Raw genomic sequence first — 22,066 nt, forward strand, 5'->3', positions numbered from 1 at the left:
GAGAAGGTCCCCACATCTCTCTGCTTCTCAAATCCTGTTCCCCAGAGGCAAACTCTTGTAAGTATTTTTTTTTAATCATAAAACACAGGTACAAAAACACACACACAAAGGCAGAGATTAATGAATCATCATAAGGTGAGCACCCTTGCAATCCATGCAAGGTATAAAATTGGCTGGTGTCAGCCATTGCAGAAGCCCCTTCATGTACCCCATCTCCATCACAAGCCCATCTCCAAAAGGGACCTCCATCCTGCCTCTAAAGGAACAATTTCCTTCTGTCCTTTTATAGCTTTGTCTCCTGAGCGTGCATCCCTAGACCTGGGTTGTCCAGTTTAGGGTCTATGAGTCACATGTTGCTATGGAGCATTTGAAATGTGGCTGGTCTAAATTGGAAGTACAAAGTACCCATCAGATTTCAAAGACTTAGTACAGAAACAGAATATTAACTGTCTCATTAATGATTTTTTTCCTATTGATATGTTGAAACGATAATATTTTGTATATACTGGTTTAAATAAATACTAAAATTAATTTCAACTGTTTCTTTTTTACTTTTCACAATATACTTTTATTTTTTAATTTATTATATTTTTAATTTTAATTCTGGTATAGCTAACATACACTGCTATATTAGTTCCAGGTGTACAATATAGTGATTTAACACTTCTCTACATTACTCAGGGCTCATCATGGTAAGTGTACTCTTTAATTACAATGCATTTTTAAAAAGCTTTTTATAACTATTAAAAGTTTTACTTTTTGTAACTAGAAAATTTTAGATGACATATATGGCTTGCATGTTATTTCTATTGGACAGTGCTGTGGTAGAGAGTACAGTTTAATCTTGCTCTTTAAAATTCTGGTATGTTTTTAAATTGTTTTTTTAATATGCGTGTCTTCTGGCTGTTTATCTGTTGAAGAGCTAGAGGATTTGGACCTGTAGAGTTGATCACAGAGTGGATTAGGGGATTATATGACTCCTGTGCTATTCAAGGTGTTCCTCTGTCCACTTGGCAGCTGGATGCAGAGGCCTGACCAGACCCAGGTTCAAGAACCTTGCTGAGAAGGTAGATAGTGTGTTCTTTCATCAGGAAGCTCTTGGTGATGTTAGCAGCCATTTATGCTTGTTAGATTCATTAACTTGCTTGGTGTTGGGAATTGGTGGTGTTCTAACTCTATCATTTATTTTTTTTTAAAGATTTTATTCATTTATTTGAAAGAGAGAGTGTGAGCACAGGCAGCGGGGAGGGGCAGAGGGAGAGGGAGAAGCAGACTCCCTGCTGAGCAGGGAGCCTGAGGCAGAGCTCCATCTAGGATCCAAGATCATGACCTGAGCCAAAGGTAGACACTTAACCAACTGAGCCACCCAGGTACCCCTTATTTTTCATTTCTTAGTTGGAATAAATTCATGAAGACTTTCACATTTGCCTTCATCTACTCAGTGTTTACCCATGGTTGAGTTCATGTAGGAAATGCATGTTAAATGCTTGATTCTTATTTAATTATCTTCCAGATAATGAATTGGTTTCTTATCATCCACTGAAGGTATTAAAATATCATTATAAACTCATGGATTTAAACATGTATGATATGTTTCCACCTATTGCTATTAGTAATATTATTGAAAGTCAAATTGTCCCATCTTTGGCCAGTGGAAGTCTCTTCAAGTGGGCTCCTGGGTCTCCCTGTTCTTACCCTACTGGTCTTTGATAGCTTCTTTGCCATCTGATGTGTGAAGATGTTCCAGGCTTATCTTGTACATTTCTTGCTCCAGATCTGGAATGAACCATTTCTCTAAGAAATTCTGGCTCCAGTTTGTGGGAAATGGTGAGGGCATTGGAGATGTTTGTGGCTTTGGGGTAGGTCATTGTTTCTAGACTTTTCATTGGTCAGAAATAGAGTGAGTTCATATTGATGCTTCCAGTTAAGTGCTATAGACCTTCTGCTTACCCCTTTCTAGATTCTAGCTGTGTTTCCTTTTGTTCCACACCGAGTCCTATTTCTCAAGGACTGACATGATGTTACAATTAAAATGTCCCTTGTTACTCACAGTTGCTTTAACTTTATAGTTTCAGAATAACAATGTTAATACTACTACAATCAATCATGATTACTGAAAACAGTTACTTTTTTTTCTTTTGTGTAGGTGCTCTGATTATCTCTCCCTTTGAAAATGGTTATATTATATCTACATTATCAGAACACACAGCCATTACATACTACTGCTCTCTTCCTCTTAGCCTTCCCCTAGTCTCAGTATTGCAAATAAATATCTATTTGAAGCTTACCATTAGTCCTTATACTGATGCCTCTCTGGTTATTTTGGCTCTTGAAAGCTCATTCTAATAGAATCTTCAGAAAGGGCTCCTAGGAACAATATTTCCTGGGGTTCTTGCCTGTTGGTAAAAGTTTGTGTGTACCCTTTATATTTAATAGTCACTTTTTTGGATATAAAATCCTGGCCTGTCATTTTTCTTCTGGGAGTATCTTTATATAATACACTCCATTTTTTTCTCCCTGACACAAGTGGTTGCTGTTGAAAGTCTGGCAATAATCTAATTTTTTTCCCTTGTAAGTCACTTTTGTTGTTGTTGTGTTTTGCCTGGATACCCAGATAGTTTTTTTTTTTTTCACTAAAATCCAGTAATTTTATTTTATTTTTTTATTAACATATAATGTATTATTTGTTTCAGGAGTACAGCTCTGTGATTCATCAGTCTTACACAATTCACAGCGCTCACCATAGCCCATACCCAGTAATTTTAAAATGTGTGTTGATGTTGGTTGTTCTGGGTTGATATACTCAGGCTTGGAATGTGTTTTTTCAATATATAATGTCAAATCATTTGTCTTCAAGAGAAATCTTTGAATTATATTTTGAGATAATCACTTTGAACTATTTCTGATTTTAGTCCTTACTGATAATTTCACATTTTGAACAACCCGAGTGATATTTTATATTGCTATTTCTTTGTTAATGTATTACCTATTGACATCCTATTCCTCTGCTCCATTTTTAATAGGCACAGGAATATTTTCAGTTCCTACAAAGTTGCCTTTGTAACTTTACATCATAAACTGAAATCTTCATCTCTTGTCTCAACAACTTTTGATAGTCTCAATTGCCCTCTTTATAATATGGGACATTATCCTTCTTACTACCCTTCCTTCTGCCTTCCACCACCCAGTTTTCCCCAGCTGTGCCTTTGCTTTGTCTTTTCATACTTGGTGGCATTTGTATCCTGTTAAGGAATCATACTTGAGTTTTCAGTGCTTTGCCTATGGGACTATTCTAAAAGCTGAAAACCAAGAGAAAGCATTTCCGTTTTTATTACTATATAAATATTGTTTATTGCAAAGCCATATGGCAATTTTAATGTAGAAATCTGGCACCGCTAAAGGATCATGTTCTTGGCATCAGAGGTCAAATGGTCTTTTTTTACATTCTACCAGTTGCTCAGAATCATTCCGAATTTTAATTTGAATCATAACTGAACCTTAACTTTTGTGTGCAATTTTTTTCTTCCTGAAATTTGATTCCCCTTCTATGTTCTCATGAAGGATTTTCTTGTTAAGAAACTGTTCTTGTTGCCTTAACCTATATCTCTGATACTTAGAGTTCCTCAGTAACTCCATCTATTTATTGGACTCATTTCTGTTCCTCTTCAGCACTTTCCTCTTGGATCTCACTGACTCCTTAAACTCATTTAATCTGACTGACTTTTAATCCTGCTGCTCAGTTTTCAGAGATAAAACATCACCTTTGTATTTTCAAGACATGGAATGCTTTCTATTTGCCAGAACCACCCAGCATAACATACAATGTCTTTTCTTTACCCTCATGGCAATCCCATGAGATTGATAAAATACTACCACTAGGGACTAGGTTATCTGAAGATTAGAATCCCTTCTCAAGATAACCTAATAGTTGGGGTGCCCGGTGGCTCAGTTGGTTAAGCATCCAACTCTTGATCTCAACTCAGGTCTTGAGCTCAGGGTCATGAGTTCAAGCCCTGCATTGGGCTCCATGCTGGGTGTGAAGCCTACTTGAAAGAAAGAAAGAAAGAAAGAAAGAAAGAAAGAAAGAAAGAAAGAAAGAAAGAAAGAAAGAAAGGTAACCTATCATTAACAGTAGTAAACAGCAGAGCTAGGATTTGATCACAATACACTTTTCTACCCACTACATCCTTTTCAAACCCATTCATAACTTCATATTCTCTTATAAACCCCATGTAATGAAAACATCGCCAATTAAAATAGTATCACCCAACTTCAGAATTGTAAGGGGATCTATAGAAAGAGTTCAGGTGCCTGCTTTAATGGCAGGTAGATGGCCTGTCCAGGGGAATGTGCTTAGTTAGGGTGGACTCCAAGCTCTGTAAGCCAGGCACGCTGGTTAGGTCGGGCATTAGACCTCCTGGGTTCAGGTACTGGACCCACGCCTTACTGGCTCAGACTCTAGGCAAGTTACTTAATATTGAAGCATCAGATTTTCATCTGTAAGACAAGCATCTCTCTGGTGGGGTTGTTCGAGGAATAAATGAAATAATCCCACAGGAAGTGCCCAGCTCAGCAAGGTGCAGAGTAAGAGCTCACAACAAGTCATACGTACTTTTAGGCCGGGGTTTTTCCTCATTCGCAGCCTTCCCATCCACATGTCAGTCAGCAGCATCTGGCTGCAGGTGTGAGCGATGAAGTCCCGGTGTTTGGCCGCCACCGCCAGTTTGAGGCAGGTGGAGTTGCTCCAGTTCTTGAGCTCGTAGGTCAGCAGTTTCATGGCGATCTGCTCGTCGTGCTTATAGGACTGGTCTAACAACTCCACGGCAAGCTGGCCAAAGTCTCTGGAGGGAAAGAAACGCAATCAGGGCTGAAGCTGCAGTGGCCACGCACTCTTTGTTAGAGAGACGTGTCCACAGGGCCATCACGGAGCTACAGGACACAGAATCCTTGATTTCCAGTCCTCTGCAGTCAGGAAGCTCACAGGGTATGTCCCCAGATGGGAATGGCTGGGACCAGGGCTCTGTGCTCAGTCATGTTGGGGGTCTGACTCCTCCTGCTGCAAATGGAGTTTAGATGGACCCCACATCTGCCCCCTCAAGCCCTGGGGACACGGAGATGAGAAGACAAAGTTCTTTCCCTCGAGTGTTCATAGAAGACAGAGAGGACAGCAAAGCCCCTGTGGCAATGAAAGTCAGATTATGACTACCCTTTTTGGAGGGTACAGGTAGACATTGCAAGGGGACACCAGCAGGGCTGGCGGGTCTGGGTAAGGTCCTATTCTTTGATCTAGGTTCTGGTCATACCAGTGTGTTCTGTATGTGAACACATACATTTGTATGGATGCCTTTCTCAGCTTGTGAGCAATACTTCAATAACACACTGGTCACAAGAGAATTCAACACTCTCAGCGCTATGAAAGAGACAGGTTCTAGCTGTCATGGGGGCCTAGAGCAGCGAGGGCCTAGTCGTTGGAGGTGGAGGACAAGAAAGTAATGGGAGCCAGGTTGGGGAGAGGGGAGGAGAGGATGACATAAGTTGAATTGTAAACATAAAATTTTTTTAAAGATTTTTAAAAAATGTATTTACTTGAGAGAAAAAGAGAGAGAGAGAACATGCACAGAGGGAGAGGAAGAATCAGACTCCTCACTGAGCAGGGAGCCCGATGCGGGGCTCGATCCCAGGACCCTGAGATCATGACCTGAGCTGAAGGCAGACGCTTAACTGACTGAGCCACCCAGGCGCCCCTGTAAACATAAAATTTATTCCATTTTCTGCATGACCCTCATTCAAATATTCAGTGACAGTCATAAACATTCCCTGTTCCTTCAACATTTTTCATGGAATGTGGTTAAGATAAAGTTCCATAGTGATCACCCTTCATGAAGTTTTTGTGTCTCCATTTTTTTGTAAGATTTCATTCCAATGATGAACTGAAGGTTGCAGAAGGGAGGAATTATGTCTGGGGGAATGGCCTTCTCTGTCCCTGAAGAGGAATGCTCTCTGGCCTCAGGTCCTAGAGGCTGTGGGGTGACATATCACCACGAGAATCCTCAAGGAAGCAGAGGGATGTTGTTTACCAACCCACTGAGACAGGGGAATACCGCTCCATTTTTTTAGATAACCTTGCATTCCCAATGTTTAGAAATCAGCTAATGACTTTGGAAATCACTAAATCTAATTTTACTTAGAAAATAAAAGCAGTGTGCCTCGGAAAACAAAAATGTCAGATGTCGGCAGAATTGCTTATGTAGGCCTCAAGTTCATGGGTCTATAAAGTTGTACTGGGACTTCTGGTTTTTGGTTCTGCATGTAAGGGGCTTGGAAGTGACCACTCTGTCCTAAAGATAAGTGGAAATCTGGACAAACTGAAAATTGACAATTCTTCTAAATTTATCAGGGAATTGAGGTCACAGGGCAAACTACTGCTCCCAAAACTGCAGAGACAGACAGAGAAATATGTCCGTGTACTCTGTTCTTCTTAACAAGGCCTGCCCAAAGGAGAAATGAGTTAGCCCCAGCCTCACTTATTGGGGTATGATCAGAGCCTAAGTGGCCTGGCAGAAGGGAGATACCCAAGTGCACGACCCTCTAGCTGTCCTGTCCCACCTAAAGGGGAGAAAAAGAGAGGAGCACTTGGGAAAGTCAAGTTCAGAGGCACAGTTATACTCTTCTGTGTGTTTCTGTATGGAAATCTGTTTCACTGTCTGCATTAAAACTATGTTTCAATAGTTCCCATGAGAGGGCAGTAAAAAAACAAAACAGTGGCAGTCTAGAAATACCTCAGAGAGACAGAAGAAAAAATATCGACATGATGGACAACAGGAGTTTATGATCAAGCTTTACACATAATTGGACTTAAGTGAGAAATACATTTACCACCCTCCCCCAAAGGGACAGGTCCTCAGGACAATAGTCTCTCCTGGTTCTTAAATTCCCTCGAGACACTAACTTGGAGTTGTTGTCCAAATCCTGGGAGATATCGTCCACCAGCTCACTCTCGGAGGACTCGTGGGCCATGGACTTGTAGAGCTTACAGGCCACCAGGGCCTTGGCCATGCTCTCCTCACCTCGCTGCCAGAGGAAGACCGCCATTTTCTGGCGCTTCATGAGCACGGCCCACACCATCAGCTCATGGAAGGGGTACTGGAACCGACTCACAGCAGGGTCATCCACGTCAATGTCAATCTCTTCCTCCTTCTTCTTTTTCTTCTTTTTCCCTTTGGTTGGAGGCTCATCATCCTGAGGGGAGACAAGCACATTTTTTCACGGTTCTGCCATAAGTGCACAACAAAGGATTTTATGACTACCAAAAAAAGGAAAACCCCTTTGTCATCGGTAATAAAGAGATTTTGTAAATACATCTGCGGTTCCCACTCAGTATATTAATTCTTGTGAAAAGAAGCACATGTTTATTATAATAAGTAAACCATCTAAACCCAAATGGACTGAAAAGGCATGCTACAGTTTGATGAATTTATACTCCTGGGTTGACAGGTTTTTGTTTTGTTTTCCACAAGCCTTTAAAAACTGAGGGGATACAAATAACAAAATAGGTGGGGATATGAAGGAAAAGAAACCCTCTTACACTGTTGGTGGGAATGCAAGCTGGTGCAGCCACTATGGAAAACAGTATGGAGGTTCCTCAAAAAATTAAAAAAAAGAACTCCTCTATGATCTAGTAATTCCACTGCTGGGCATTTACTCAAAGAAAACAAAAGCACTAATTTGAAAAGATACATGAGCCCCTACATTTATTGCAGTATTATTTACAATAGCTAAGATGTGAAAGCAACACAGTGCCCGTCAATAGATTAATGAATAAAGATGTGGTATTTACACATAATGCAATATTACTCAGCCATCAAAAAGAATGAGATCTTGCCATTTGCAACAACATGGATGGACTTAGAGGATATTATGCTAAGTGAAATAAGTCAGACAGAGAAAGACTAATGCCACATGACTTCACTTACACGTGGAACCTAGAAAACAAAACAAATAAATAAGCAGACAAACAAAAAAAAGCCGCAGACTTAGATACAGAGAAAAATCTGGTTGTTGCCAGAGGCGAAGTGTGGAGGGGTGGGTGAACTAAGTGAAGGGGACTCAGGGGTACAAACTTCCAGTCATAAAATAAACAAGTCATAGAGATGAAAAGTACAGTATAGGGAATATAGTCAATAACATTGCAATAACATTGTATGGTGACTGATGGTGACTACACTTATCAGGGTGAGCACTGAGTCATATACAGAATTGTTGAATCTGTCGTACACTTGAAATTAATATCACATTGTATGTCAATAATAAATATTAAAAAAAAAAAAGCCTGAGGACACGCTGCAAAACTGAAAGAATACACTAAAATACAAACAGCACCACGGGAGAGGTAAAGTTTATTTCCTCGGAGAAGTCTCCCAATATCAATATCAGACATAAGTGAAGCAGAGATTAATGGGAAAATGTAGAAGGGGATAGAGAAAAACGTCGTTAGGTTTCCCTATCAATGTTTAAAGGAAGCAAACATTCCCTTTTAAATGAGCTTTGTCCTTTCATGTGTGTGGTGCAAAGGGAAAGCCAAAATTTCCATTTTCTAAAGGGATGATGAGGGGCAGTTCTGAAAATAGAACAGGATCCGAAAGAAAGGTGGGTCATGACAGGGAGAACTGGGGGTGAAACATGGGAGCAAAATGAAAATATGTGGGGCTCAGCTTATTGCAGGCTAAGACTTCAGTACTCAGTGGAATAATAGACATGGCTATTTATTCTTTTGCAAACAGCTTTCCCATCAATTACCTACACTTATTCTTCAATGACTCAGAGGTTGTGAATTTCTTCCATTCCCTCCGATGAGGAAGTTGTGGCCCAAAGACTGAATAACTTGCCCACATTCACACAATTGGAGTGGTTGGGCTAGGGGCCTGGCTTTCCCAATTCCTATCATGTGTTATTCATGACTGACCTAATTGTTGTAGTCTCTTAATGAGTTGTAACATTTCTATTGAAACTGCCATACCTTGCCCTGGATTTAAATATTTTTGTTCTAATTTTCTAATTTGTCACAGTAAAACCATAGTTACAGCAATTTAGGGAAGGTTGTTTTATATAGGTTAAAAATTGCCATATAGAAATTTAAAAATAAACATAGCTTTATTTTCAAGAATATACCAAATTAGCCCTGTGTCAGGCTCCATGTTGGGAGTGGAGCTTGCTTAAGACTTTCCCTCTGCCCTCCCCCACCTCTAAAAAATATATATACATATGTATAATATACCAAATTAAATAAAAACCCACAAACGGCTCTGAAATGTTAAAGAACAGAAGCCCTTTAAGCTTACCTTTCAATAATATATAATATTATCAAAATACTAATTGCATGTAAATTCTCTTAAAATAGTTTTAAGATTGCTAAAGAGAGGATATAACAAACAAGGAGTTAATTTTCCTAAACTGCTACAAATCAACAAGAAAAAGAGAAACAACTCAATAAAATAACAAAAGATATGAACTGGAAGTATAAAGAGAAATGGATACATCCACAATCACAGTAAGAGTCCCTGAACGTACCTCACTTAGAAATGAACTTGAAAAGTTCCTAAATATAGAAGCAAATTAAATTACATAATTACCAAGTTTGATCTGACAGCTAAATGTAAGAAATGTTCCCAACAAACCAAGAATACACATATATTTCCAGCATATGTGGATCATTAACAAAACTCCACCAGGCATTATACCCCAAGTCCTTTGAGACTGTCTACCTCAACAGATTCCAGATACTAGAAATCATATAGTCTACATATCAAGGAATAAAACCAGAAATCAACAACAGTAGGATAACAACAAACAAAGTCTGCATCTGGAAAAATTTAAATACACTTATGGATTTTAAATGCTCTTGGATTAGGGGCGCCTGGGTGGCTCAGTCGGTTAAGCGTCTTTGGCTCAGGGCATGATCCCAGGGTCCTGGGATTGAGTCCCTAGTGGGGCTCCCTGCTCAGTGGGGAGTCTGCTTCTCCCACTCCCTCTGCCCCTCCCTCCCACCCCTCCCCCTGTATTCTCTTTCTTTCAAATAAAAAAAAATCTTTAAATGCTCTTGGATTAAAGAGGAAATTATAAACAATTTAGAAATGAATGGCAATGAAGGTTCTACTTACCTAAATGTGTGAGATATCATGAAAACAATGCTCAGAGAAAAATTTGTACCTTTCATGCGTTTATTGCAATAAAGGGAAGATTGAAAATGAGTGAACCTCACTTTCAAATGGAGTCAATAAAAACAATACAGTAACTATAGAAAGTATATGGAAGGAATGAATAAAGATGAAGCAAACAATAAGAACAAAAACAAAAAAAAGAAAGTTGCTTGATACAGCGAAAATACCAATCAAATATGTAGACCAGTTTGGTTAATAAAAAAAGAAGGAAGATATAATTTTAAAAAATCAGAAGGGTGCATAACTAAGATATTGAGGAGATTGAAACAATATAATATAAAGGTTTATACCAATGAATTTGAAAGTCTAGATGAAATAAATTTAGACTTTCTAGGAAAGTCTAAAGATTTTATTTATTTATTTGAGAGTGAGTGAGAGAGAGAGTGCGCACGAGCAGGGAGGAGGGGCAGAGGGAGAGGGAGAATCAGACTCCCCACTGAGCAGGGAGCCCAATGCAGGGCTCGATCCCGACGTGGGATCATGCCCTGAGCCAAAGGCAGATGCTTAACCGACTGAGCCATCCAGGCGCCCCAAGCTCTAATCATTTTCTCTCCCTCTTAACTATTCTTTTTAAGTAATTATTTTCTCCACTTTTTACTTATTCTTTCTGTAACATTTATTTTTCATGTGGTACAATTTCTAGAAGATTTTAAAAAACTAATGGGGTTCATTATGATGCCAACGATAATGGGCATGCTTGCCCTGTTCTTGATTTTAATAAAAATGATGCCAGGGCACCACTATTCAGTAGTAGATTTCCTCTTACTATGAAGTATACATGTATTTTAATCATATCAGAGGGTATTTTTATTTTATCATTCTATTTTTTCACTCTCTTTCTAGTAAACTTTTTAAACAGGTTTAAGGAATCTGTTTTTCTTTTTTTTAATGTTATACCCTTTCTTTAATTGAGCAAGACTCACCAGTTTCTAATAGTTTATAATTAGTATTCTTTACTATTTATTATTAAATAACTGATTCACATTACTCTCAAGCTTCCTTCCAAACTTTCCAAAATCTTTTTGTTTATTTACTTTTTAATTTTTTTATTTTTTAAAATTTTGGGTGTTATACAAAAACAATGAATCGTGGATCACTACGTCAAAAACTAATGATGTATTGTATGGTGACTAACATGACATAATAGGAATCTGTTTTTCAATTCCTCTTTAGCATCTATTGAAAAATGCTGTTACACTGTTTTCCTTCTTTTACTTCTTGATGTGATGCAATATACTAAAAACTTACTAACATTAAATAATATTCGCATTCTTAGAAGAGTTTAATTACTTATTTGGAACTTTTAAAATATGCCACTGAATTCCTTTTGCTATTATTTATGATTTTGCGTTTTTTTTTTGTATGTTTAATCTCTGCTTTTGAAACTATGGTTTTGCTAACTCTATAAAATGAATTAAGTAGTTTTTACCTTTTTTGGAATGTTTATTATCCTTTTGTATAGTTTGACTACACTAAATACATGTTGGTGTGTGGGGTAGTGGATTGATCCATTAGATGGAAAGCAACCTCAATTTTAAATTAAACAAATACAACACAAAGAGGACTAAATATATTTGATGAAGATACAAAGCCAATGAAAACGTATCTTACTTACTTCCATTCCGAGAAGTTTAAGAGCTTTAGGCTGCATAATAAAAGAGGAAAAAACATTCATTTAATCAGATAAGTAATGGTAGCAGTGGTCACGTTAGTAGTACGTTAGCTGTGTTGTTAGTAAGGGACAGAATCCTGGGTTAAAAAGTACTTTGCATCATTAACAATGAAGGGCAATACCCAAGGAAAGGAAATGCTATAATATGGAAACTGCTTCTGGACAGGCAAAATCAGTTAAGGAGAAAGATGTGCAGACACGTGATCCTTATTCCAGGTAGAACCAGAGGTTCACTAACTAACGGAGCTTACGGGGCTCTATGTGGGGGGCGAGAGAGGAGGCCTTCATGGAAGATCTGACATTTGAGTTGGGCTTGCGATATGCGTGGAATTTTGATCAGGGGAAAGACATGGCTGGTACAGTAGTACAATTTGATTTTGGCAGAGGTTTGTGGTCTCCCATGACAGTGTGGGACAGTTCTCAGGCTATCAGAGAGCCTTGGATGCTGTAATAATGAGGTTGGTGGTGATTCCTCAGGTGGTGGGGAGCACTGTAAGTATCTGAGCAGGGAGGGCACGGTCCCTTGCTTTGGAAGATGAAGGTGACTACAGCAGTAGGATGGATTGGAGAGGGCAGAGACAAGGGAGTCCGGGAGGAAGCCTGTTATAGACAAAGGACAGGAGGCAGATGTAATTGATGGGCGAGGGCCTGCCTTGCTAAGAGGGTAAAGGCTCTGGGTGAAACATGGGCAACTCTAGGGACTGTGCAGCCTCACCCCTAGCCCCTCCCCCTAGAGGAGGAAGGACAGGTGCACTTGGGGATGGGGTGATGAACTTGGCTTTGGAAGGCAGCTATGCTAACCACTATACCACCAACGCTTGAACTTGGCTTTGAACAGGCTGAGTTATATTGGAAAGAAAGGCAAGAACATCACAAGTTCATTTTGTTCTACCCTCTTAGGTCCAAACAAGTTGTTGTAAAGGGTCCGAAAGCTCTTCCGAGTATAATTGCAGCGGTACGCCCCGCCCATGAGGTACTCCAGCACAAGCCCTATGTCGATGAGGCTGATATGGTAATCCGGTGGCAGGTTGCCCTGGAAGAAAAGAAGCCGTGTCTCAGGCCCTGCAAGAATGCATTCCAAGTGTGGTCTTCATCACACACCTTGGGCGTAAGGGGCCATTCCTGGCCACCACTTGGGTGTTGATATATGGAATGGAGCATTAAACAATATTCAGTCCATTACCATATGACTGAGGGAGAAGAAGGGGCAAGCCATACTTCAGAAAATGGTTTTAACTTTCTCAGTGAGAAGAGTTAGAAACCCATGAGACTGCAGGGTAGAGCCCTAGGCTTGTCCGTGGGCTGATTCAAAACGGCCTGCAGTGTGCACGTGCAGATGTAGAGGAGATATGGTGCACCTGGCCTGGGACCTCCTTTGTGAGAGCAGATGAGTTGTGTTGAGAAGGTGTTTTCATAGCTGCTTGCAGGGGAGAAGCCTGCTTCAGGAGCCTGGAGTCCAGATTTCATGCTAACGGAGGAAGTGACCCACATGACAGGAAGGAGGACTCCACGGGAGGCAGTGGGAAGACAGAGTATCCCTGGGGCTGGGAATTTCTTAGAGAAAGCTCCACATGGTGCCCTGTGAATTTCTGCGGGACCCCCTCCGATTTCAGTAAGAACACAAACTCCACAAAATATCTGGTGTGACTGGGAGTCAGTGAAGGGGCGGAGGGTTGCAACAAAATACAACAGGGTATGTTGAGACGATGTTGGCCAGTCATTCATGTCCCTGGACAGCTGACTTACCCAGGACCAGTCGATTGTAAGGATTTTTTTTGGGGGGGGGGTGCTATGTATTATTGCTTGTTTAATTTCACATGGCTGAAATGATGGTGGGAACCCAGGGTCCATTGCATGGAGATTACACATTCCAAATGTCCTCCCTTTACTTTAGAACTGGCCACATTTACCAAATACTCCACTCAGGCATTAACAAGTTTGTTCAGCTCCTATCGTGATCCTTCCCCATGTCAGGGATTCCATTTGCAGACACAAGGAGATGCAGCTCTGCCCTCAGGGAGCTCACTGTTCCAGAGGAGGGGCAAAGCCACAAACAGCGAGTTTGGGCCTGAACTCCTGAACTCTGGGCGGGTGGGAGGGTAAGCAGGGACTTCCTGTAGGAGGCACATCTGAGGTAGCTAGGAGCAGGAGGAGCAGAAACTGCAGGGGACAAAGAGGAAGGGCCCTGCAGACAGGAGCAAGGCATAGCCCACTCTGTGAGCCCCAGAGAGTCTGGCATGTGTACCCCATGGTGGGGATGTGACGGGAAAGAGTAGGGGATATTGATGGACCTAGGCCCAGTGGGGTACTATTTTCTTAGAAGACCTTGAATTTCATGAGATTTTGGAGGATTTTAAATCAGGGAGTCCTGTGACTGGGATGGTCAGGGGGTGTGGGGTTGGAGGGGGAAAGAGGATTCTTAAAGCCATTTAGGTGAGAAATGGTTGGGTCTGAACTTGGGTAGCTGTGGCTTTTGAATGTGTGCTCTTCCTAATCTAAGAAATCTGGGAAATCAGATTCCTAATGGAGGAAGCAAGGGCACTAGTCCCTCTTGGTTCCGGGATCCACTGATAAGGCACTGATCCAGTGAGTATCTGTAGAAGCTGAATTCTTGTATTCTTAGAAGTAGACATTTGTGTAAAGGATGGCCAGACTATCTAGGACTCTGGAAACTCTATTCTTTCATTTGAATTATTTTCTCTTGCTCAGAATATGAATACATGTCCCACACTTTGCAAGCCAGGGACAGCATCCTAGAGAAATGAATCACTCACACGATAACTCAATCTAATCCTCTAGCCTGTGGCGACATGACAGGACAGTGAGTGAACGAGATCCTACAAGAACACGGACTGTAAGTAGTTAGTAGCAGTGGAAAGGGGGGAAAACATCTATCACTCACTAATGAAAGGACAGGAAGAACAACCGCTTCACTCCGCAGAACACACACAGTGACAGGACGCATGTTCCTTCTGGAAACTGGCTCAGTGAAGGAGTGAGCAGCGGATCTTAAAGTAGATACAGAACATGAGGCTCCACGGACAGATGGAGACTCAGGTCAGCGGTAAGATGACATCTCCCTGGGCTGTTGCCCCAGGCGTTGGAGATGGTGCCAAGGTGCCATAACCAAACTGTCATTCAACACGAGCCTTACATGTGTGGGGATGAACGTGAAACTTAGAAAAGATAAATATATATATATTAGTTTTAAGTAAACTCTTTTATGGAGAGAGGAGTTCATTATTTCTGATGACGTCAATAAGATGACAACACATTTTAGAAATGTAAAAATTGCTTTATAAAATGTCTTATTGAAAGATGCCATTGGGTAAGAATATCAAAATGGCAGACTGACCTTTTTCACATCCCTCACCAGCAAATGAAGTGTGTTTGGTGGACCCAGCCTCTGAAAGAGAAGCATTCAGCCATATTAAATACATGTTTCTCTTGAACTCTTGGAGCTAAATCCTACCCTACTCTATAGAATTAATGACTTGTGAGAACTGGAATGTAACCCACTATCAGTATATTTATTTTACAAGATAGGACTGGTTGTGGTTAAGAAGTATCAACACGTTCAAAAATATGTTAACTACTTTCTATTGAATTATTTTAAAGAGCATCTTATGGTGTGCAATATTGTGTGAAAACTTCAGCAAGGATCAAACAACTGCTGAGGACCATTTTCACTATGGGAAATTTTAGAATGGAGACAGGGAATGTAAATTCTCAAAATCACATTGTAATAACATACGCCAAGAGGATTTCGCCCGTATACTTGCATTCTCAGATAGTGGAGCTCTTTGCTGTGAAAGCTTATTTGTACATTTTTCACTGAAGCTGCTTAAAAAAGTGGGGGTCCCAAGGAACTGCTCACCCTGGTAACTTTTCACTCTGCTAATGATTTAGGAAGCTAGATTCCCTCTTTGTATAAACTAGTCTTCATATACCGCACCTGAGTTCTTACTGCAGCTGTCTGGTGAGGCGTGGCGTGAACCTAAGCAGTGGCCAGCATGGGTGAGAATAGCCACCTGCCATTAAATGATGGGCCTCCCAGCTGAAACTAGTGTTCCAGGGAGTCTGCGCTTATCTAAGGGCATTTATGCAAAATATGCACTGGTGATAAATATAATCAGATGGCTAGCTCCCCCTCTGCCCTCCCTCCTTCTAGAACACTCACTGTATTGTAAAGCTCTTCCAGCCTTGGAATGGTGAGAAAGTGCTGCATATTCACTCCGTTTTCAATCAAGAGCTTCACGAAGTCCACTCGATCTAAGACTAAAGCATCCAGCATGGCTTGTTCCAGAGCATTGACCTGAACGAAGCAACAAGAGGGAGCTGCTGAGTGGCTTCTCAGAGGGACTCCAGCAAGAGGCAGACTGGAAGCATCTGGGAAAACGCAGTCTGACCCCCCTCCCCCAGACCCTAGAGCATGCTGAACCTGGTTCTCTTTGCTGTTTGTCTTGAGTAAATACACCCCATCTCCCCTCTTTTTTCTCCGTTTGGCCCCTACCTTGCCTATCAAAGTATCAAAGCTTGATAAAAGGAGAAAAGTAAATCCTTCTCTCCTCTTTAAAACAAATTGAAGGGGATTCAAAATTACAGCCAAAATGGCTGCTCTCCCCAGTTTCAGTTTTGTTTTAATTAAAATTGAATTTATTTGCTTCTCTTTTGAAATAAAGATGGGAAAGAAAAACCACATAAGCTGTAGCATTCTTTGCAAAATGCAACGACAGTCAGTACTTGAACCTCCAAGCTCTGGACTCCATAAACGATGTATTTTGAGGCGGTGGATTGTAATATTTTATACACCATTATCTATTGCGTGTGCCTCTGTCCTTTAAAAATGATGGAACCGACAGCATTCAGTGTAATGTGGAGCCTTCTGGAGAGAGCAGCTGGGGAGAGTTTGTCTTCCGACTGAGGATGACTGCATGGTAGCCGGCTGGAACTTGGGGGCATGCAGCATGCCACCAGGGTTAGTGGCCGTGACAATGCCCGTCACATGTCACCGCAGAAGCCCAGCACCTTCCTGACTGTGTCCTCAGAGCAGCAAGCCAGGAGCACTGTGCAGTGTGTGGTTCAGCCTCCCGGCCCAGATGAGTGCTGTTACCTGCACATCCCAGTCGTGGGCTCCTTCTTCTGTTCCCTGAACTGTGTTTGTTTTATAATAATTGGGTTTTTTTCCATATTTTCAGGCATCAAACATCTACGTGTCTGCCAGGCAGAGCGAGCCCATGTTGGGCACCTCCCTGAGTGGCTTCGTTCTCCCACAGAGCAGGAAAGTCTGGTGTTTGTGAAACCTACCATTGCCTTTTGAAATATTGACATATCCCATTAGTGCCCTGCTACTGCCTCCCGGGACCCAGGGCCTGTGTGGGGCTGAAGCAAAGGCGACAGGGACTGCCCCTTTCCCTGGAGAAAGAGGGTGACCCACTTGTGACTGCTGTGATCCTGGGAAAGGGGAGCAAAGGCTGCACATACCCAGTTCAGCAGCTCGATCTTCCGGGGGTCGGTTTCTTCCTCCACCTCCTCTTTCACTTTCCCTTTCTTCTTGCCTTTTCCTTTCCCTCTTCCCCCCTTGGTGGTTGCTGTTGGAGGCTTCTTATCCTTCTCCGCGACCTTGTTATCCGTCGGGGGCGCCAGGCTTCCCAGGGGCTGCAGTCCACAGCAGAGATGGGAAAAGATGTTAAAGCTGCCCCTTGTCCCACGGGCCCCCCTCACCTCTGGGTGCACACGCACGTGCACATGCGCCTGCATGCACATAGAAGCACACAGGCACCCAGGCACAAACATGCACACACGTGCACACACATACATATACGTGCATGCACACACTCAGCCATTGCAGGCCTGCCGCCTGCAGGAGGCCCTGATACCATGAACCACTGTTACTTACGGGCTTGATGAAGCACACTTATGTACTTAAAGTGGTTGACATTTTGATTCAGGCGTGTTATTGCTGAGAGGTATGCACCAAAGGGAAGTTGCTAATAGAGAGGAGAAAATGCCTGTGAAGGGATCTCAGACAATGGGTACATCTGGTATACCTGAGGAGGCCTGTTTGCGTAGAACTGTGACTGAGCTTACTGGTGGATGAAAAAGTCCTCCTGGGTGTTACTGAGGTGTGTGCAATGTGGTGATATGCTGAACGCATCAAGGGAAGAATGTGCTCCACTCAGAGAACAGGAAGGAGTGCAGAAGTGGGAGCTGGCCCCTGGGCCTGTCTTCCGGTCACCTGGAGAACATGCATGTGGTGATGGGGGATCTGGCCCTGGTGCAGACACCAACATTGAAACAAAGCTGACTCCCACCTGCTGTCATATCTCGCCAGACTCGCCGTGGCCTCTGGCCAAGCTCTTCTGGTGAACTGCATGCAAATCTCCATCCCGTCCCTTCCCACGCTCTGCTCCATGTACTCCATGCTGCTTCTTCCCATCTGTCCATGGCTCTGGCCATGGCCATGGATGGTTGTTCTGGTGCCACCCCACGAGTGTTTCCCAGTCCTTATGCTGGGCTCTTAGCGCATCTGACTCTGCTGTCTGCATGCTCCGGCTTTCCTATCAGGCCACTGCTTCTTAGCACAGGCTGTAAATGCTGAGGCTCTTTAGGGCTCTGTCCTCAGCTGCCTTCCTTTCTTCCGTACTCTCCCTCAACAACCTTATCGAGGCCCATACTGCTGGTCCCCATGTATTTGCACATGACCTGTCCTTTCTAGCCTCAGTCCGCGTCTCTTCCTAGAGTTCCTGCTGCCAACTTAGCACCTCCACCTGGATGTCTCCCAGCCTGATCTTTCAGCTCATAATGTCCAAATCCACACTCAAAACCACTCCCTTCAACCTGTTCATCTTCCAGTGTCCTTTAACTCAGTGAAGTGGCAAGCCAGAGAATTGAGGGTGATTGCTGACATCTCACTCCCCACACTGCCCTCCTCCATGATTAATCTATCTCGAAGTGCAATTGTGTTTAATGCTAAATATTGCTTTATTCTGTCCCATTCTTGACTTCCCTGCCTCTGCTCCAGCCCAAGGTGATGTCTCTCTCCTGAATTACTTCAGTAGCCTATTAACAGGGCTCCTCCCATCTGCCATTGTACCCATCCAATGCATTTTCCGCATTAAATCCAGAATGATCCTAAAAATGTAAATGAGACCATGTAACTCTTCTGCTTAAAATCCTTAAGTAGGGCAGGGCAGAGATCATATTGAGGACACCATGCATGTTTGTGTGGTTCCTGGTCAGCACATAGATGTGGATGAATGTCCTGGCTGATTCCTCATGCAGACAAGACTATTATAATCCTCAGGGAAACTGTGACACAGCATTCAACAAATGGTGCTGGGAAAACTGGACATTCACACATAAAAGAATGAAGCTGGACCCTATCTAACGTCCTATATAAAAATTAACCCAAAATGGGTCAAAAATCTAAATGTAAAAGTTAAAACTACAAATCTTCTGGAAGAAAAACTAAGGCAAAGCTTCATGACATTGGATGTGGCAATGACTTCTTGGATATGGTGCCAAAGGCAGTGAAAGAAAAAATAGGCAAATGAGACTTCATCAAAATTAACAACTTGTGCATTCACAGAGAGTATCAACGAAGTAAAGGCAACACACCTAATGAAGAACATATTTGCAAATCACATATCTGATAAGAGATTAATATCTAGAATTTATAGAAAACTCCTAAAACTCGACAACAACAAAATCCAGACTGACTCAAAATCAAGAAAAGAACTTGAATAGGCATTTCTTAAAAGAATATCTGCAAATGCCCAAGTACAAGAAAAGATGCTCAACATCATTAATCATTAAAGAAATGCAAATCAAAACCACAATGAGAGGACCCCTATCAAAAACAAGTGATGGCAAGAATGTGGCAAAACTGGAAACCTTGTGCACTGTTGGAGGAAATGTAAAATGGTGCAGCTGCCATCAAAAAGTTTGGCAGCTCCTCAAGAAAATTAAAAATAAAATAACCATATGATCCAGCAATTCCATTTCTGGGTATATATCCAAAATAATTGAAAACAGGGTCTCAAAGAGGTATTTGTGCACCCATGTTCACAGCAGTGTTATTAAAAATAGCCAAAATGTGGAAGTAACCCAAGTGTCCACTGATGGATGAATGGATAAGAAAATGTGGTCTATACATACAACAGAATATGATTAAGCCTTGGAAAGGAACGAAATCCTAATACATACCAGAACAGAAATGAACCTTGAGTATATTAAGCTAAGTGAAATATGTCAGTCACAAAAGGATAAATACTGTATGGTTTCACTTGTATGAGGTATTTAAAGTGGTCAAATTCATAGTGACAGTAGAATGGGGTGCCAGGGGCTGGGGGAAATAGGAAATGGGGAGTTATTGTTTCCCAAGTATAGAATTTTAGTTTTACAAGATGAAGAATCTGTGGATGGATGGTGATGTTTGTACCACAATGGGCATGTATTTAATGCCACTGAACTGTACTCTTCAAAAGGTTTAAGATGCTAAATTTTATTTAAATGTCTTTTACCACAATAGGGGCTCCTGGGTGGTTCAGTCATTAAGCGTCTGCCTTTGGCTCAGGTCATGATCCCAGGGTCCTGGGATTGAGCCCTGCATTGGCCTCCCTGCTCGGTGAGCCTGCTTCTCCCTCTCCTTCCCCTTGCTGCTCCCCCTACTTGTGCTCTCTCTCTTTCAAATAAATAAATAAAATCTTAAAAAAAAATGTATTTTACCACAATAAGCAGATTGGGTGAAAAAAAAAAAAAGCAAAAACAGGATGATATAGCAGTTGAGGTAACAAAGGGTGAAAGACTGGAAGGAAGAGCAAAAATTGCCAGCCATCCTATTGTGAAGAGCTTCAAGCATCCCTATGGAGAGTTCATGTGGGGAGAAACTGAGGTCAACAACCAGCATCAGCTTGCCAACTATTCTGTGAGCCATCCTGAAGAGGATCCTCCAGCCCCAGTCAAGCCTTCAAATTACAGCAGCCCAAGTCTATTGCTTAATTACAATCTCATGAGAGCCCCTGAGCCTGAACTATCCAGCTGAGCCATTCCCAAATTCCTGACCCATGGACAATGTGTGAGATAATATTTATTGTTGCTCAAAAAAAGAAAAGTCCTTAAGTTGTTCCCCAAGCTCTTGGCCCCAGCCTCTGTCCTATACCTGGTCTGCAGTACTCTGTAATGCACTGCTCCTGGTTGACTTGCAGCCTCCTCCCGAGTCACCCCCTGCTCACTCTGCATTTCAGCCACACTGGCCTTTTTTCTCTCTTCAATAAATTATTTGAAAATGTCCAGTTCTTTCTTGCCTCAGGCCCTTTACATGCTCTTCTCTCTGTATGGAAGGGGCTCACCCCTCAGTCTTCACCAGCCAGCATCTAGTCACCTGTTAGGTCTCAGTGTTAGTTTTACTTTTCCAGCAAGGTCTTGCCTGGTGTCTCAATAAAAAAGTAGCCCTCCCATCCCCCACGTTCTGTCTCATGGAAATGTGCATTTTTCCTTCTTAGCAATTACTATAATTTATGATCCAATATTTATTCATTTGATTATGTGTTTCTTGTCTGCCTCCCTTTTCTTGTCCTCCCTCCCACACCATGTCCTTACCAACACCACACAGAGAGTTCTGTAAGGGCTGTGGCAGGTCTGTTTTATTCATCCCTGTGTCCCCAGAACTTAGCACAGTGGCCTGGCACACCAGAAGTTGTTGAACAAAATTTGTTAAGTAAATGAATGAGTAAAAACATAGATTTTTTTTAAAAAAAAAGTTTGGTTTGGTTCAAGAAAGCCAAAGAAGAGATTAGTTCTACCATTTGTTGCTGCTGGGTGAATGAGAAGAGCAGAATCCCTCCTCTTCTCTTTTAACTTCTGTCTTTGCCACTGGAGAGAATTAAAGATGGAGTAGATGTGGTCAGGCATCGTGAGAGAATTCCTAGATGCTCAAACAAGCTCACCCATTCTTCCTTCAAGGGTTATACCCTAGGATTCTAAGAGCATGGTTGGTAATCTTAGAGGGGTAGCTTTTAGCCTGAGGCAGTAGAATTCTTTATTTTGAGGACAGGCTTCAGGCGCTGCCTGGGGGGAGGTTGCCAACTGGGTGGGCTCTTACCTACTATGTATGTTGCTGCTCTACTCAAGATGCCACTTGTAGAAAGGGCTCTTCTAACTAGAATACCTTAAA

General features: G+C 41.9%; 1 protein-coding gene across 1 annotated transcript in view; it reads right to left on the minus strand.

Moving 5' to 3' along the window:
- The window catches only part of TRPM1 (transient receptor potential cation channel subfamily M member 1), a 78,943-nt gene that overhangs the window by 40,985 nt on the left and 15,892 nt on the right, over nt 1–22,066 (minus strand). The window contains exons 10-16 of the mRNA XM_045901700.3: nt 17,374–17,547; nt 16,070–16,204; nt 15,245–15,295; nt 12,782–12,922; nt 11,833–11,862; nt 6,950–7,239; nt 4,613–4,841 (exon numbers count right to left, since the gene is read on the minus strand). Coding sequence (XP_045757656.2) covers nt 4,613–4,841; nt 6,950–7,239; nt 11,833–11,862; nt 12,782–12,922; nt 15,245–15,295; nt 16,070–16,204; nt 17,374–17,547 — 1,050 coding nt within the window. The remainder of the gene's footprint in view (nt 1–4,612; nt 4,842–6,949; nt 7,240–11,832; nt 11,863–12,781; nt 12,923–15,244; nt 15,296–16,069; nt 16,205–17,373; nt 17,548–22,066) is intronic.

This window comes from Mirounga angustirostris, unplaced genomic scaffold, assembly GCF_029215605.1.
Source record: "Mirounga angustirostris isolate CCGP_5_RB_7025 unplaced genomic scaffold, mMirAng1.0.hap1 SCAF_9, whole genome shotgun sequence".
Classification (NCBI taxonomy): domain Eukaryota; kingdom Metazoa; phylum Chordata; class Mammalia; order Carnivora; family Phocidae; genus Mirounga; species Mirounga angustirostris.